Source organism: Zalophus californianus, chromosome 12 (assembly GCF_009762305.2).
Source record: "Zalophus californianus isolate mZalCal1 chromosome 12, mZalCal1.pri.v2, whole genome shotgun sequence".
NCBI lineage: Eukaryota > Metazoa > Chordata > Mammalia > Carnivora > Otariidae > Zalophus > Zalophus californianus.
The window spans coordinates 86,927,238-86,945,054 of record NC_045606.1 but is presented as its reverse complement, the minus strand read 5'-3'; the positions used below and the strand labels follow the sequence as shown (position 1 = coordinate 86,945,054).

The window sequence follows — 17,817 nt, the reverse complement described above, 5'->3', positions numbered from 1 at the left end:
GGCTTCTAGTCTCCTCACATTAGATCAGCAAGGCCAGAACTGTTTTTTGGTTTTTGTTTTTTTTTTAGATTTTATTTATTTATGTATTTATTTGATAGAAAGCACTTGCGTGCACACATGAGCAGGGGCAGGGAGGTGGTGGACAGAGGGAGAGAGAATCTCGAGCAGACTCCTCGCTAAGCACGGAGCCCCATGCGGGGCTCAATCTCAGGACCCTGAGATCATGACCTGACTAGAAATCAAGAGTCGGACGCTCAACTGACTGAGCCACTCAGGTGCCCCATGAACTGTCATCTTCTGGTCCCAAATTCAAATTCCAAGATGGGGAATCTGTGTGGCACTGTCTGGTTCAGGCATCGAACCCCTGCTCTGACAGACTGTGGCCAGATGGGCAGGATCAAGGCACAATCATGACTTTCAGGCGCCCATTTCTGTGGGAAGAGGATGGCACTGTGCATCGGGCACATACAACAAAAGAAGTCCACTGCAACATTACAGATGGCTTTACGGTTTGCCAACAACTGTTCACACCATAACCCTGCAAGAGAGGGAGGCTAGAACTCACAAGAAAACAGGGGCTGAGGATAGTTCAAGGACCTCCCCAGGGTTTCTCAGCTATTAGGACAGGGATAAACACCCACGTCCAGTACTTCCCACCAACTCCCATCATCCAAATCGAACAGTGAAAAAGAACAACGCTTTTTCAAAAAGTCAAAGTTAGGAACTCACAAACTCCTGAAAGAAGTGTCTGACAGCACCACAAAAGCGGAAAACACAATGTTTAATTGGAGGTGGGGGAGAGGATTGTTAGTGTGGGCAACAGGAGACACGACAAATTCTCTGATGTGAATAAGCCTTTAACACAGATCATTTTCAAGTCATAAAACAACTGACCTGACTAAGCCGAGCCCAAAGAACTTTCTTCTCCCTCCACGAAACTCTTTTGGCATCTACCATCTATAACAGTGCTTCTTACCATGCAATCACCTGGGGAGTATAGTTAAGATGTAGATACTGGCAAGACAACCAGGACTCCAAGATGGCATCAGTCGTGCCAGTGAAGGAGAAGAAGCTCATGGATGTGAAACTAGGAGAGCTGCCCAGCTGTATACTGATGCGGGGTTTCACCCCTAAGGGCATTGCTGGAGCATTTCAAAGGGGTTACTACCGGTATTACAACAAGTGTGTCAATGTGAAGAAAGGGGGCATTGCTGGGATTTCTATGGTGCTGGCAGCTCATGCATTTTTCAACTACTGTCGTTGTTACAAGGAACTCAAACACAAGTGGCTACGCCAAGTACCACTGAAGAGGGCCCAGTGTGGAGGCACATTCGGCATTCCTGACCATGACCTTCTGGCACCCTTGAATCCTTTCATATTCTAATTCAGAATTAACATCCAATAAAAGATGACTGGTAAAAAAAAAAAAAAAAGATGTAGATACTGACTTAGTAAGTGCCACAGACAGACGTTAAGATGGCCCTCATGACCCCCACCACTTCCTGGTATCCGCACTTTTGTGTAATTCCCTTCCCCTGAGCCTGTGACTTGCAGAATATAGCAAAGATGACAGGATGTCACATTATGTTATATAAGACTTTGTCTTGCTAGTAAACTCTCTCTCTCTCTCTCTCTCTCTCTCCCCACTACCCGCCCTGTTAGTCTCCACAGTTAGCTGGCTTTGAAGCAGCAAGCTACCAGGAATCCTGGGGCATCAAGTAAATGAATTTGGACAACAATCGAGGAAGGCTGGAAGCAAATTCCCTCCAGTCAAACCTCAGAAGTAGGCTGAAAACACCTAGCCTGCAGCCTGGTGAGAGACCCTGACGAAGAGGAACCAGCTAAGCTGCCCAAACGCCTGACCCCCAGTAACTGTGACATAATAAATATGTGTGCTTTTTTCAGTCAATAAGCCTGTGGTAATTTATAAGGCAACCACAAACACTAATAAAATAGGTCTAGATTGGGGCCTGAGATCTGAGCCTCCCACTCTGAAGAGCACTACTACTCATCTGACACCAACATGCGCTGCCTTCTGTTCGGGCTCACCTTTCAAGTTGCTCTTGTCCCCATCAGACTACAACCTCTTTATAATACATAGCATTATACTCCATGGCTCCCAGGACAGTATTCAATTAATATGTGCGGGCTGGCTCTCTTCATGTCACTGCTACCTTCCTGGTCTCTCACTTTATTGAGATGCCGGTTTATCCTTTTAAATCAGCTTCACATCAAAACACCACCATGAGGTGGCAAATTTCTTTACTGTTGATTCTCAAAAATCACTTCTTAATTCTTTCAACAATGAGTGCTAAGTTAGAGTTGGAGAATTTCAAACTTGCCTCTGTGAAGAAGCCGTATTCTCCTGCCTTGAACTTCCTTTCCCTCCTTGACATTTTCCCAGTCCTACTGACCATACATCAGCTCATCTGCCCCCGATACTGTTATTCCATAATCACCAACATTCTCACTAGATGATTCATCTGACGTCCCTCAAATTGAAACCACCTTGTTATTTTCTTGAAATCATTTCTCTGCTCTACCCCTCTTTACCTCTAGCTAGACACCCTGCTACTTGAAATAACACTGATATTCAGAGGAGCCGGCTGTACTACATTCCTTGAATTCACTCATACCAGAAAGATCATATTGAACCACTTAATCACTTCTAAACACAGCCAAGGATGACCTTTTCCTAACATTGGAAATATCAGATGTCCTTACAATATTTTCCCATGAATGTCCATTTCTTTTCTTTTTAAATTTAAATTCTAAAATCTTATCATGTATGAGGGCTTTTGTCTAATCCTACATCCTACAGAAGAGTTGCTATAAAACAGCTGGCCAATCAATTACAATGGTCTCTCAGTCCCAGAGTATATTCGCCAGCACTACTCTTCTCAATTCATCTTCTATCTGACAATATTTATGATAATCCCCAAAGTAGTTATAGGTAATGGTGTACATAATGATTCCAAACAGGTTAAAAAAAGTATATAGAATCCAGGGAGTGATAGCTGTAGCAGAACCTTAAGAGGTAGGTCATGTATATTCAGAAAAGATTTTTCCAGAGATTTTGTTATGGTCCCTTGAAGACTGTGGCTCCTACCCTCACCCCAAGAGAATCAATATACTGACCCATTTTTTTCTCACCAGCACATCCCCAACCTATGCACATTTCAGACTTTCTTCTTAGTAAATCTAACACATTGTTTTCCATGAATGCTGTGCCTTCAATTACATCGTATCTTAGCAGTGGGACATGAAAGCAAGAGACTGATTATTCAGTGTTCTCTAGGAACCAACACACAATTTTAGCAGGACAAAGAGCTAACTGGCCATCTTTGTGATGCAAGCTATTTTTCCAGTCCTTTCGCATACAGATGAAGCAAGAGATACTATGGCAATCAATGCTAAATTTCTGGGCACTCATGGACCATATCCAAAAAAAAACAAAAAAAGATTAAGTTGGGGATCCTACAAGATCACAGCCTACAGCTTATATATGCTAAGCACTGAGCTGAGAAAGAAACAAATACATGAATTCTGTACTAATTAGTTGTCCTTTATATCCTGGACTTGGTGATATGTTACAGGACATTTTCTTCACAAGATGGATGAAACTGATAAAACTGCTATGTTCTTTCTATGACTAAGAGGAGATAAAAGGGGGGAGAAAAGCTAGAAAACAATTATTTAGAAACTGTTTTCCAGTAAAAACAGAAAAAACATTTAGTTATTGACAGTATGGCCTTAGGGGGCCCCTGGGTGGCTCAGTCAGTTAAGCGTCCAACTCTCGATTTTGGCTCAGGTCATGATATCAGCACATCCATGCTGGGTGTGGAGCCTGCTTAAGATTCTCTTTCGCCCTCTCCTTCTACCCCTCCCCAACTCCCTCCATTAAAAAAACAAAAAACAAAAAACCAATATGGCCTAAACTCAAAATCAAAAATTCATGTATCAATTGTAAAAAGACAGTAAAAAGAAAACCATGCGAAAACTTTGTGTATAAAAAAGTTCATGTTTCACTGCACAATCAAATTTAAAAATCCTTAGTTTTTGTTTCAAGGAAGTTAATGATAGTTATTCACTCTAAAATGAAATTTTAAATGAAGGTAAAACCACATGGACCCCAAAGGTACTGATGAGATGGAGTGGTTGAGAATTCCTGCAAGCAATGGCAGATAGGACTGATGGGGTGACACTGTTAATGTGAAGAGTGAAGAGGCAGAAAAAAAGAGGTAACTATGGCCCAGGAATTCCCACTTGTCTTCAATCTTTGGCCCTTTTCTGTCCACAAATGATATCCAATCTAGCCTGGACTCGCAGTCATTACATTTTTTCTGCTCTTAACTAGAAACTACATTTTCTTACCCTATCAAACTTGTGATCATAGACTCTTTTAACACCCTAAGTGGTAGAAAGGTTTTTAGCTGACATGCAGTCAGAACTTCCATCTTCACATCCCAGCCCCTCTTTGAATCCTTCCCCTAACAGGAGACTCCCTATCTCTGGAAAACACTGTATTCCAATATTAGATAGCTCTATTATTGGCAAGTTTTTCTACTCAGCAGAAATCTGTCTTACTTCCAGTTACTTAGCCTGAGTTCTGTCCGCTCATAAAATAGAATTGAAAGAATTACTTACCCATACGGGAACTGTTCAAACATTTAAAAGGAAATTACTATGTCTCCACCAAATCTTTCATTTGCAGCCCTGTGAATCCCTTCCTTTATATTGCACGTTCTGTGTGCTTTTCTTCAATCCCAGCTTCCAAAGCATAAAAATCATATATTCACATAGACCTCATCATTCACACTATCTAAATTCAAGTGAACTCTCGATGTTGCCAGACAATGCATTCAGTCCTCTGCCTTTTATTTCTTCGCCCATACAAAGATATTGCAAATGCTCTTCATTCTCTGTAATAACCTTACATTGTCACCTCCAATACTGCAGGACCTTCAACACACACAGGGCACTGGCCACACAGCCCGTCATCCTTCTCTACTCCAACAGTGGCTTACCCCGCCTCCCTCCACCCCTCCTTTACAAAATCTAACCCTGCCATCCTTTCTGTGACTTCTGGAATTACTTTCCTCAATTATATCCTCTCAAATACCTGGGAAGGGAGGAGCTCTGAGGGACTACTACCATTTATTGAGCCTGAATTAGGTATTTTGTACACCCTTTGCACACACTGTTATCATTCAATTGTTCCAAATTTTTGATGGCTTTCCCATAAGGTCTCTCCATGCTGAATAAAGTTGTTCCTTTTAAAATTAAGATACATTATTTATGCATCTACTATATGCAAAGTACTGCGGTTGGCAGTGGTACAAAGATGAATAAATCACCCATTACTCCTTCATTCAAAGGATCTTAAGAGTTAGAAAAACAGCCATATATGCAAATAACATAATGCTTTTAACAAGGGAGGAAGGAGAGAAGATATGAATAAAGAAGTAGTCCCTCTCACGTTTCTAAATCAGAACACTGTTGCTGTGGTGCCGATTAGAAACTCCAACCTGTTCACCTGGATGATGGTCAAGTACTAAACCAAGTTCAATGCACAAGGCTAAATCAAGTGCTTTGATCCATCCTTCCTTTTAAGCTATTGCCCTATTTCTCTTCTTCAACTCACTGACCTTTTGAATGTGTTTTACTCTAATTTTTGCACACACCATATACTGCTTACCTCCTACAATTTAAATCTCACTTCTAAAAATCACAACTCCATCCTTGGAGGATATTAATGAGCTGATTACTAAATTAAAAAGTGGTGTTTTTTAAAAAAGAAAAAAAAGAAGAAGAAGATAGCAGGAGGGGAAGAATGAAGGGGGATAAATCGGAGGGGGAGATGAACCATGAGAGACGATGGACTCTGAAAAACAAACTGAGGGTTCTAGAGGGGAGGGGGGTGGGGGATGGGTTAGCCTGGTGATGGGTATTAAAGAGGGCACATTCTGCGTAGAGCACTGGGTGTTATGCCCAAACAATGAATCATGGAACACTACATCAAAAACTAATGATGTAATGTATGGTTATTAACATAACAATAAAAAAATGTAAAGGAAAAAAAAGTGTTGTTTTTTTATTTAACAAGACCACACTCTCTCCCTCTCTGCAACACGTGACAATGCTGACAACACTAACTTGTGTTTGTACTAATAAATGATTCTTCAACTTACACATTTGGACCAAATTTTATTTCTTGTATCTCACCAAAACGGAAGCATGCACCAAAGCATTTCCGAGATTTTTTTTTTTTTTTAAATCCTTCCACAGAAAAATTTTCTACTCTCACCACATCAACGATCATTTTTGGGTAGCTGCCTTTCTCTCCCCCCAACCATCTTCTTTATCTATGTATATTTTTTTTACATACATACACACACAAAAATAGAAAATAATGTAATGGACAACTATGTTTCTACCATCATGATTTAACAATATTTTGCCTTACTTGGGTCATGCCTTTATTTTTTAAGAAGTAAAATGATACAAATATAGCTAAAGACCCACTCTCCCATCTCTTCCCATTTTAATACTTTGATTATACATATATAATAAGAAACAGTACATACTATTAGCCTGTATGCTTTAAGTACACATTTTATACACACACACACACACACACACACACACACTTATGAAAAAATGATCAACATCATTAATCATCAGGGAAACTCAAATCAAAACCAATCAATGAGATACCGCTTCATACCCACTAGAATGTTTAAAATAAAAACGGCCAGTAAGGACAAAGAGGAACTGAAACCAACATATGCTCCTGGTGAGACTGTAAAAGGATACAGCCATTTTAGGAAACAGATTGGTGGTTCCAACATAGTTGAACTATATATACATAGTTACCATATAATCAGCAATTCCACTCCAATGTATATACCCCCAAAAAATGAACACACGTGTCCACACAGAAACTTGCACACAAATGTTCATAGCAGCATTATTCATATTATACAGAAAGTGGAAACAACCCAAATGTCTACCAACTGATAAATGGGTAAATCAAACATGGTATATTTGCACAATGGAAAATTACCTGGCAATAATAAATGAAGGACTGATACATGCTACATCACGTATCAACATTGAGATCATCAACTGTCTGAAAGCAACTAGGAGCACAGGAGCACATACAGTATAATTTCATTTATACAAAATGTCCAGAATAGCCAAATATAGGGAGACAGAAAGCAGATTAATGGTTGCCTAGGGCTGGAGAGGATGAGAGACTTGGGGATGGGGCAGAGCAGCTATGGTTTTCTTCTAGGGATAATGAAAATGTTCTAAAATTGATTGAGGTGATAGATGAACAATTCTGAATATTCTGAAATCCGCTGAATTGTATACTATATTATATACACTGCATATACCTTATTATATATATTATGTACTCTTTTACAGCTTATTAATTCAGTACTACATTTCTGAGATTCATCCCTGTGGAGAACTAGTTTATTTTAACTGCTCCAGTGCCGGGGGGGGGGGGGGGTGGGCATTACACTGCACTGGTCAGTACCCCTACTCTTTTTTTTCTATTTGAAGTAGTGCTAGCAAGAACATCCTTGTTCATGTTCCTTGTATGTGAGTGACAGCTTTCTAGGCTAGCAGCTAAAAGGAGAATGGCTGAGTTGCAGAGTATGCACATCTTCAACTGTACCAGATATTTCCAGATTGCCTGCTAAAATATATTAGAGAGTTTACTCCCATCAGTTATATGCAAGAGTTCCTGTTTCTTCTCAACCTGGCCAACACTTGGTATTAGCAAACTGATTAGGTTTTGCCAATCAATGGGTGTAAAATGGAATCTCACCGGGGTTTTACTTTTCATTTCCCTAATTATTAGTGATGCTGAGCAACTCTCATCATAACTGACTGCATTCAGTCTTCTTCCTCTGTGAAGTGCCTAGTCATATCCTTTGCCTGTTTTCTCCTGAGTAGTTTGGTTTTTTCTTACTGATTTGTATGACTTTTTCCAAACTCTGAATACTTACTTTTAATCCTTTAGAAGAGTTGCAAGTATGTACTCCCAGTCTGTGGTCTGCCTTTTCATTTCCTTTTTAGTGCCTTTTGTTATATCAAAGATTTTTATGTTAATGTATTCCAAAATGTCAGTCTTTTCTTCTAGGGCTTATAATTTTTATGTCTTAAGGAATTCTTCCCTATCACAATGTCAGGGAAAACCGCATTGTATGTTCTCTTATGAAATTTTTAGAGTTTTGCTTTCCACATTTAGACCTATAACTCATCTGGAATTTAGTTTTTTCTGTAGTGGTAAGTGGAGATTTAATTTTATTTTTTCCATATAGATAGCTCTAAGTCCATTTATTATTTGTCAAATCCATCCTTACCCCACTAATCAGTAACTCCTACATTACTTTCAAATCTGTATTAGCTATTTTATAATCACCAAGATAATCATTGATTCAGGCTAGAATCAAAACTGGATGCAAGAACTATCTGGTGAAAGGTTAAGAAAGTGGATAAACAAATGGTCTCTAGATATCACTCTATAGATTGCTTGTTATAAAGATCTGTCCCTTTACAATGAAAAGAGCTGGAGGAAATATCTTCATCAAGTGATAAAACCCAGCATGACCAATAACAGAACAAGGCGATATATACTTCCTGACATGAAAATGGAAAGCACACAATACCTCCTATGAGGTATTTAGTGCCACACTTGGCCAAACTGAATCTGATCAGGAGGAATGAATCAGACAAATCCAAATGTGGGAGATTCTTACAAGACAACTTGGTCTGGACTCTTCAAAATTATCAAAAACAAGGTGAAAGGACTGTTCCAGATTAAAGAACATTAAATAGGCAGGACAAACAAAAATCTAAAATACAATCCTTGCATGGACCCCAAGTTATTCTTAAAAGCCCAACTGTAAAAGATATTTTTGAATAATTGGGAGAAATTTGGATATGGACTGCATATTAAATAATATTGTATCAATATCGTGTTTAATAACAGTACTAAATTCAGCCATGTAAAAGAATGCTCTAATTGTAAGAAGACACAGGCTAAAATATTTAAGGATAAAGTGTCCTGATGTGTGTCATAAATACACACATATTTCTATACCTTTTTGTGTGGGTAAAAATTTTAAGAACTGGCAAATGGAGGTAACAGTTCTATTAATGTTTACTGTACTGTTCTTTCAATATTTGTTTGAGTTTAAATTAAAAAAAAAAAGCTGGAAGTAAAAGTTACACTGCCTCTCGTAACTTCTATTTTGAACTACTACTGCCTTTTGCAATTTCATCTTTGACCCCCACTGTCATTTTGATATTGTAACTTTTCCCCAGTATAACCTCCCCTTCTAACTTTCCAATTTCTATGTTGCTTTAGCATCACTTTCTCTATTAGACTCAAAATCCTGTATTCAATTTGTAGGATACTATGAGGTCATTAATAAAAACCGTAACACTTATTGAGACCAACTTGGTTGATTTTTACAATTATGGTTTAAAAATTATTTTACCTAAACAGACCAGTAAGTGGAGAAAGAATGTGTAACTCTGAAGAACTAAACTGATAAATCTATAACAGACAAGGTAACTCAAAGAAGGATTCTCAAAAGAAAGCTCATCCAAAGACATTCTTCATCAGAGAGACTGCATACAGGCTTGTTCCAACACCAGACCTCTTGGAACAAGAAGCCATCAACTGACAAGACATCTTGGAGTCACAGGGTACAGCTGATAAGGTATCAGGATCTTCTATTAACCCAAAGTTCTGGGATGCATCATCAATATGCAAAGCAGACTTCCAGATCTCTGCCCGAGGAAGTACTGATGCACCCCAGCATCTGTGCATGCACTCCAGCATTGTGCAGTATTCCCAGATTCTGTGAAGCCTCAGGGCTATAAGCAAGTTGTCCTGACTTTGTGAGAATTTGACCACTGCTGGCCCAATGCAGAATCTTTCATCAACCTACTTTTAATAAGCATTTCCTGAGTGCCCATCATGCGCCATAAACACCCTTCCCGGCACCAAGAAATCAAACATGAATACACCACGGGCCCTGGGCCCAGGAAGGTCATAATGAAAATGGCTACATAAACACAAAAGTCCCTCGGTGTGCCAAGTCTGAGGAACAAATGTATACAATATGCAGACCAGGAAGTTAACAATTCTGTTTAAGGAACTGAACAGGAACGTAGAAGACTGACTAGAATTTCACCAGGTGGACCACAGAGACAGGGCGCACAAGCAAGAGCAAACAGCAGGTCCACAAGCAAAGATGCCTAAGAGCAGCACATTTCCTGGCCTGCTGCGCTCGCTGTCGGAACACAAAGGTTAGGAGATGAGAGGGGAGTACCACGATCGAGGAAAAGTTCTTGGCTGCTACACTAACAAGTGTGTAAAAGGCAAAACTGGAAGGTTTTAAGCAAGAGACGCAATGTGACGCTGTGGGTGCAGAAGGTGTGCGGGGGTGTGTGTGCACGTGTGTCAGTAATGACACTGTGATTAATAAATCTATTTGAAGGAAATAGCACTTACTAAACACTAAATATGTGCCTGACATTATCTCATTTAAGCCTCTCAACAGCCTTATGATATCTATATTAATCCCCTCACTTTACAGACCAGAAATATAAGGCAAAAAGAGGTGAATAATTTCCCAAGGCCACACAGCTGGTGGATGGCAAAGCGCCATTTCTCTCTCCTATTTCATTAGTACCTATTGACTCTTGCTTCATTCACTCTCTCATAATGATTACTCCAGACTCCCCTCTGTGGGATCCACATGGATGCCAGACTAAACATCCTAACACACTGCTTTAGCATGTTACTTCTCTGCTCAAATAATCTCAATGACCCCTTATTACCTATAAGTAAATATCCAAATTCCATAATTTAGTCTCTATCTTCCACACTCCCCAACTGGAGTTCTCAGAAAATAGCCTCCGAAACAGAGTTTAGCATGCAGGATGTTTATTTGGGAGTACTCTTGGGATCAACACCCACAGCTTCCTTTCAGAGAAGAGAAACAGGATGGAGGGAAATGTCAAGCCACACTAAAGGCCCAACAAGAGCATCAGCTGATGCCATGGGAAGCATGGAGCTAGAATGGCCCTTCAGAGTTGTGAGACAGCCTCACCTTCATGCTCCTTCACTGATCAATGTGTGCAAACCCAAGAATTGGCACCTTGGGCAGTCTCTGAAGGGGCTGATAGCCAGAGAGCGGGCCACCAAGATCTCTGATCTGATCAACAATGCAAATATGAATGGTCCCCTATTTAAAACTCTTGGACTCCACTGCCTTTCCAACAAAGTCCAAATTCATTAAGCATGGCCCACAAGCACCCATGAGGTTTATAAAAAATTAAGTCACTTGTGGGGTGCCTAGGTGGCTCAGGCAGTTGAGCACCAGACTCTTGGATTCAGCTCAGGCCATGGTCTCAGGGTTATGAAATCGAGCCCCATGTCGGTTCCAGGCTCAGCACGGAGTCTGCTTAAGATTCTCTCACTTTCCCTCTCCCTCACCTTCTCCCCCCTGCCCTGTCCCTCTCCCCACTCATATGAGAGCACACACGCGCACATAAATAAAGTCTTAAAAAAAAAAAAAAATAGGTCACTTGCACAATATCCCAGAGCCAGCCAAGATGGCTAAACTGAAATCAAGCAGCAATCTGACACCAAAGTCACTTCTAATGTCTAAGATCTCACCAATACAATGCCATTGCAAGGATATGGTAGGAGATTCAAGCTAGGGATAACTAAAGAAAGACCATCTACAGCAACATTTTCTTAGGGTACTTTTACCATTTTACTAAGTCCCAACAAAACATGACTATTAAATGAGCTAAAAATGCTCCCTAATAACTCCTTTAGATGTAAGCACTGTGCAAAATAACAAGGAATTTGGATTTGAAACAACCAAATTACCAGTTTCAGCATGACCTCCATTGGAGCCCATAAATCAGAAGAAAATTCAACGAGCTGTGCAAAAGGAAAATCACTGAACTCAACAGAAAGAATCATTCTAATGTGGGCCTTCGGTAGATGGAGCTCTCCCCTCTGAATTGGTGCTGAGCCACATGGAGCAGGAAAATCTGAAGAGCTAGAAATACAGTCATTTAGACAAAGGTTCTGAACATTTGCACTGATTAAAATGCCAATCACCCTTCTCCTAAGAGCACTGGCATTAACCCTGGTGTACCAGCCGCATTTCAACTCTGAATAATGTTATTATTAAACATGAACTGAGCACCAATAATGCCTTCAGCACCTGTAAGAAAGAGACTGAGCACTTGCCTGGTAGTCTGCCATCAACCAGTGTTTTGAGAAAGCCACTCCTGGATTTTATTTTCATGGGGGGAAAAAGAAACCCTCCAAGTTTATCTCTTCCCTTAAATTTTAATATGATTCAGGGGTTTATTTACGGGAGAATGTTCTTTATGATTGTTACTTTTTTCTCACGCTTGCTGCTGTCACATGAATTAGGCTTATGACCAGGCTCTGTTTAAACTAACTCAGGACAGGGCACCTGGGTGGCTCAGTTGGTAAAGCGACTGCCTTCGGCTCAGGTCATGATCCTGGAGTCCTGGGATCGAGTCCCATATCGGGCTCCCTGCTCAGCGGGGAGTCTGCTTCTCCCTCTGACCCACTTCCCTCTTGTGCTGTCTCTCATTCTCTCTCAAATAAATAAATAAAATCTTTAAAAAAAAAAATAAATTAACTCAGGATATTTGATTCTACATGTTGTGAACATACATTTCTTTTGAGAATCCTCCTTTGAGTTACCTTGTCTGTTATAGATTTATCAGTTTAGTTCTTCAGAGTTACACATTCTTTCTCCACTTACTGGTCTATTTACCATACAATTGTGAGGTTGCAGAATTGGGCTACCCTTAGACAGATGCTAAAAAGCTATATACCTGGATGTCATTACCACAAATAAAAATGAAAATATTAAAATATCCAAATACAAATAGAAGTATATTTAATCCTCCAAATGCCCCACACAATATGCTATATCAGATAACTAAGGCCAGCCCACCAAATACTGGCCCAAAAAAAAAGCTGAATTCTGTATGGAAGCAGCCCAAGTGTCCATCAATAGATGAATGAATAAACCATGTGATACACACACACACACACACACACACACACACACACACGCACGCACATTGGTCTATTATTCAGCCATAAAAATGAATGAAATCATGCCATTTGCAACAACATGTATGGATCTAGAGAGTATAATGCTAAGCGAAATAAGCCAGTCGGAGAAAGACAAATACTACATGATTTCACCCATATTTGGAATTTAAGAAACAAACAAACAAAAGGTAAAAAAGACACACAAACCCAAAAACAGACTCTTAACTACAGAGAGCAAACTGATGGTTACCGGAGGTGGGGTGGGGGGGGATGGTGAAACAGGTGAAGGGGATTAAGAGCACACTTATCTTGATGAGCACCGAGTAATGCACAGAACTGTTGAATCACTATATTGTACACCTGAAACTAATACAACACTGTATGTTAACTATGCTGGATTTAAAATTTTAAAAGACTTTCTCAAACAGCTGAATTCTGAAGTACTCAACAGATATCAATCAGGAATTCTGCATACTCTAGAAACTCTTACAAGGCTTAAAGTTTAGATTGTCCACTACAGAGCAGGACTACCCTTGGCCCAGCAGTCAAGTAAAAAGCAATATACTCTTATAAACTAGCTCACTAAAGGACAGGTTATTATTAGTCCATGATCCACTTAAACGGTTAGGGTCCTAGCTCCTCCTTTCAAAGGCCACACTTAGAAGTAAACTACACCAGAGAGGAACAAAACACTTGAAATTCAACATCAAGGGGAAAAAATTTGCTTTGTTATGATTTACCCCATAACTTTTAAAAAAGACAGATAGCAGGTGAGAACATACATTGAAGTGATTCAGTATAAATGACACTGCATGAGTTCCAAATAAACTATCATGTTCCACTTGACATTGGGACACAGCTTTCCCTGAGCTGGCATACTTTTGTGAACTTGAAGATAAGTTTCTCATAATCTTACCGTAATTTGTACTTAGAGATGCCTTCACTGAGCTATTTGATGTTGGGATTTTTATTCAAATTTCTTGAGAATGTCAATATGTGTTTAGATGGAATGTAAAGACCAAGAAATTGTTCTACTTTTGCTGATGCTGAGTCCTGAAAATATTAAATCTACAGGTACAAAATCTGTGAGAAGTTAGAATTCTGCACAAGTGTAAGAATGTGCTAAATGTACTGGCAGAGGTCAGAAAAAGCACAGGAAAAGGGAAATGTCTTTATAATGCATAAATGACTAAGTATATTTCTATGTAATAAGAACTCTCTAGTTTATTTCTAATGACATTTCAGAGACTACTAAAGACAAGGCTATGGTGGGTAAAGGGATTTAATGAGGATCTAGGATCTACAGATGGTAGGAAGAGGCTTCAACTTCCTTCTACTTGGTTAACACTTCTATAATCAGCTATCTAAGGCCCTTCCCTTTGTATCTAAAAATGACTCTACAGATATTATACAGGATGAAGTTTAATGGTTTTTCTTTTTTTACAAAAGTGGATGAGTTGACACATTATTCTGCCAAGTTCCTTTTGATATAAAAGATGGATATCTTCAAGATGGCTGACCGTAACAATTATTTTTATATATTTCATAGTTTATAATATGTAGCCAAAAAAGAGAAAAGTAAATGACCCAAAGATCACTATTATCTGTAAATTTAGCCTTTTAAGATCATAGTTGCATCCAACAGAGTGTTGGTCCTAAGCTTTAGTAAGATGAGAGATGGTGACCTAGCACAATTTAAATGGTCTGACGGTAATGTAGATTTCAAACCAATTTTAGCACCATCTTTTGGAGACCTTAAATGTATTTATTCAAACAGAATACAAAATAAAGACAGGAGACAGATGCCCACATACGCACATTGTGAACACGTGTATAGCCACACACAGAGAAGACATTCCTCAGTCTTAACGTTCTTTTGATAATCCTACACAAACTCTAATTTCCCTAAGAGAATGCTTTTTTCTCAAATACAATGCTTTCTTTTCTCCCTTCTCTGATATCCTGTAAGATGGATAAGTCCTGATAAGGAGACTCTGAGCTACCTTGAAACACATGCCTGACACATTATTATGATCCCTACGGGTTAACTGTGTGGTGCTCACGGACATAAAGCCATTTCAAAAGAACACGCACTATGCACTGGCTCAGCAGGATGGGCTGTCTGGAGATAGGGGCGAAAAAAAGAAAAGGCAGCAAGGCCCAGGTAAAATATAATTTCATTTCTTAGCCTGGAAAAGAGACCCCCTGCAAATCCATACGCTTAGTTCTTATGTCTTTATTTGTTAAACAAAGCTAATAATTCCAAATATTCTCTTAAGAACATCAAACACAGAAGCTAATTAATAATAATTAAGAACAAGAAACATGTACACTTCTTTTAAAATGTTAACTGACAACAGATTTCCCTGCAAGTAAGGTCCAGTGATTTCTGGTTCTTTCATTCCACTCTCCTCCCTAGCCCGCTAAGGTTAACTAACCCAGAGCCTGGAAGACCAAAGTATTTCCAACAGGCTAAATTTAACATTTTTCGGAATACCAGATCCCTGAGGTAATTAAAATATATAGAAAAGGAAGAAGGAATTAAATGAAGGATCACAGCCTGCCAGATATCTGAATAGGGCTAGTTTTTAGTATGTTCCACAGTCAGAGAAGTGGAGCAGGGGTTGGGCACAAGGATAAAATAAAGTCCTGCCCACCGCTCTGAGCTAGTGATCTCGGAAGGTAATAACGGAAATGCTCAGAGAAACAAAAGTAAATCAACTCCTCTGGTCTTTTCTGGAAATATTTGGAACATCAACAAAGAAATTTAGCCTCCAGCACATTCTGCCTCTCATAGCTGGTGATACTACACATGATTGCTTTGAGAGGATCGGGACTGGGGCGGGAGAGAGCACTACGTTTGCTGCAATGTGTAGCACAGACATTACACATGCATCTCCCCTCTCATTTAGGCAGTATGCAGGTTTTGTAAGAGGAATGAATTGAGAGAGTAAACCTGATACAGCCAAAATTCTAGTATTTTTAGACTATCAAAATGGTAGCTTTGTAGTAGGAAAACAAAACCTCAATAAAGTGGCAATAAAGCCTGATCATTCTGTTACTGTATTTTAGCCAAACATTTATAAATCTGCTCGTTTACTGTATGATCCCTCATGAGCAATGCACAGCCTATGAGTAAAAATGATGATGATTTGTCTATATACTAACCTACTGGGAGGTTTACCTGACTTTGATTACACTCCTCTTCTTACACAGTCACTCCAGATTGCTCCAGCAAGAGAAAAGTTTATGTAAGATGGTGGTAAGACAGGCTACCTGTGGTGCTTCAAAAGGTCTTTTGGTCTTTATAAAGTGTTAAATATTAAAACATGCAAAAGCAAATGAGAAGAATCACGGATACCTCTTCAATTACCTTCTCCTAGCCCCACAGTCCCAGAATCCATGTCAGTACTCCCTGAACATACACAGAATTCACATATGATGGACTGAAAAGAATGTAGGGACCAATCTAATATTCCAGTGGAATATACAGACATTGGCGTCAGACTAATTGAGATTCAAATCCAAGCAAACACGTCCTTTGGCAAAATCATGTAGTGAGACATGGACAGAGCGTTGCAATGTAGGGGAAACAAGACTATCACAGAGCTCAGGACAAAAGAAATCCTAAGGAAGAGTAGCTGCCAACTCCACCCCCACCACCATCATGACTACCAGCACCTATGTCCTCACCACCACCACCACCCACCACAACACCAGCACCACCACCACCACCATCATCACCTACATCAGTGTCACAAATACTACCTCCCTCACCACCTTCATCATCATCATCATCATTTTACTAGTTTTGGAGTCAGGTTTGGGTTTAACTTCTGGCTGACCTCAAATAAATTATTTGTTCATTTTTAGCCTCAGGTTTCTGGTTTGGCATAATTATTGAGAGAGCCAAAAAAATTAAATGAGACTAAGGATACATTTACAAATCTAGGTATTCAATACAAACCACTTCAAACCTAAATTCTACTTTCTGTGTTTGTTCCAGTTTCATTTTAAAAAGTATCTTTGCATCAACCAAGGAAAAATGCTCCATAGTTTGGTAATTCTGGCACTATCAACATTTTGTTTAAACTGATCTAACTCTAGTAATTTATAACAATCCGTTTCAGTTAGCTGGAGACTTCATCTTACAAACATCTTGTCTTGCTGCAGGCTGGTATTCTTTCATAGTTGAATTTTCAAATATTTTATATTTTAATATAGCCAATACCCCCTTCCTTGAACATTAAGGCACAGTGAATTTAACCTTTATACACAATCGCAGATTTGATTACTTCAATTGCTTTTGCTGTTGTGAAGCTGTTAAAGAGAAAATCATTCGGGGACACCTGGGTGGCTCACTAGGTTAAGAGTCTGACTCCTGATTTCAGCTCAGGTCATGATCTCAGGGTTGTGAGATCGAGCCCTGTGTCAGGCTCTGCACTCAGCAAGGAGTCGGCTTAAGATTCTCTCTCTCTCTCTTTCTCTCTCTGTCCCTCCCCTCCCACGCACATGCGTGCTATCTCTCTCAAATAAATCAATCTTTTAAAAAGAAGAGAAAAGGGGCACCTGGGTGGCTCAGTTGTTAAGCTTCTGCCTTCAGCTCAGGTCATGTGCCCAGAGTCCTGGGATCGAGCCCCACATCAGACTCCCTGCTCAGCGGGAAGCCT

The 17,817-nt window shown here is 39.6% G+C and overlaps 2 protein-coding genes across 3 annotated transcripts in view; one reads left to right on the top strand and one right to left on the bottom strand.

The window, feature by feature from the left end:
- Positions 1–17,817, bottom strand: part of EXOC4 (exocyst complex component 4) — a 718,447-nt gene that overhangs the window by 573,294 nt on the left and 127,336 nt on the right. The window lies entirely within an intron of this gene.
- Positions 1,040–1,384, top strand: LOC113911786 (ATP synthase subunit f, mitochondrial-like). Its single transcript, XM_035723387.1, has one exon. It carries the CDS (start codon positions 1,040–1,042, stop codon positions 1,382–1,384), a length of 345 nt encoding a protein of 114 aa, XP_035579280.1.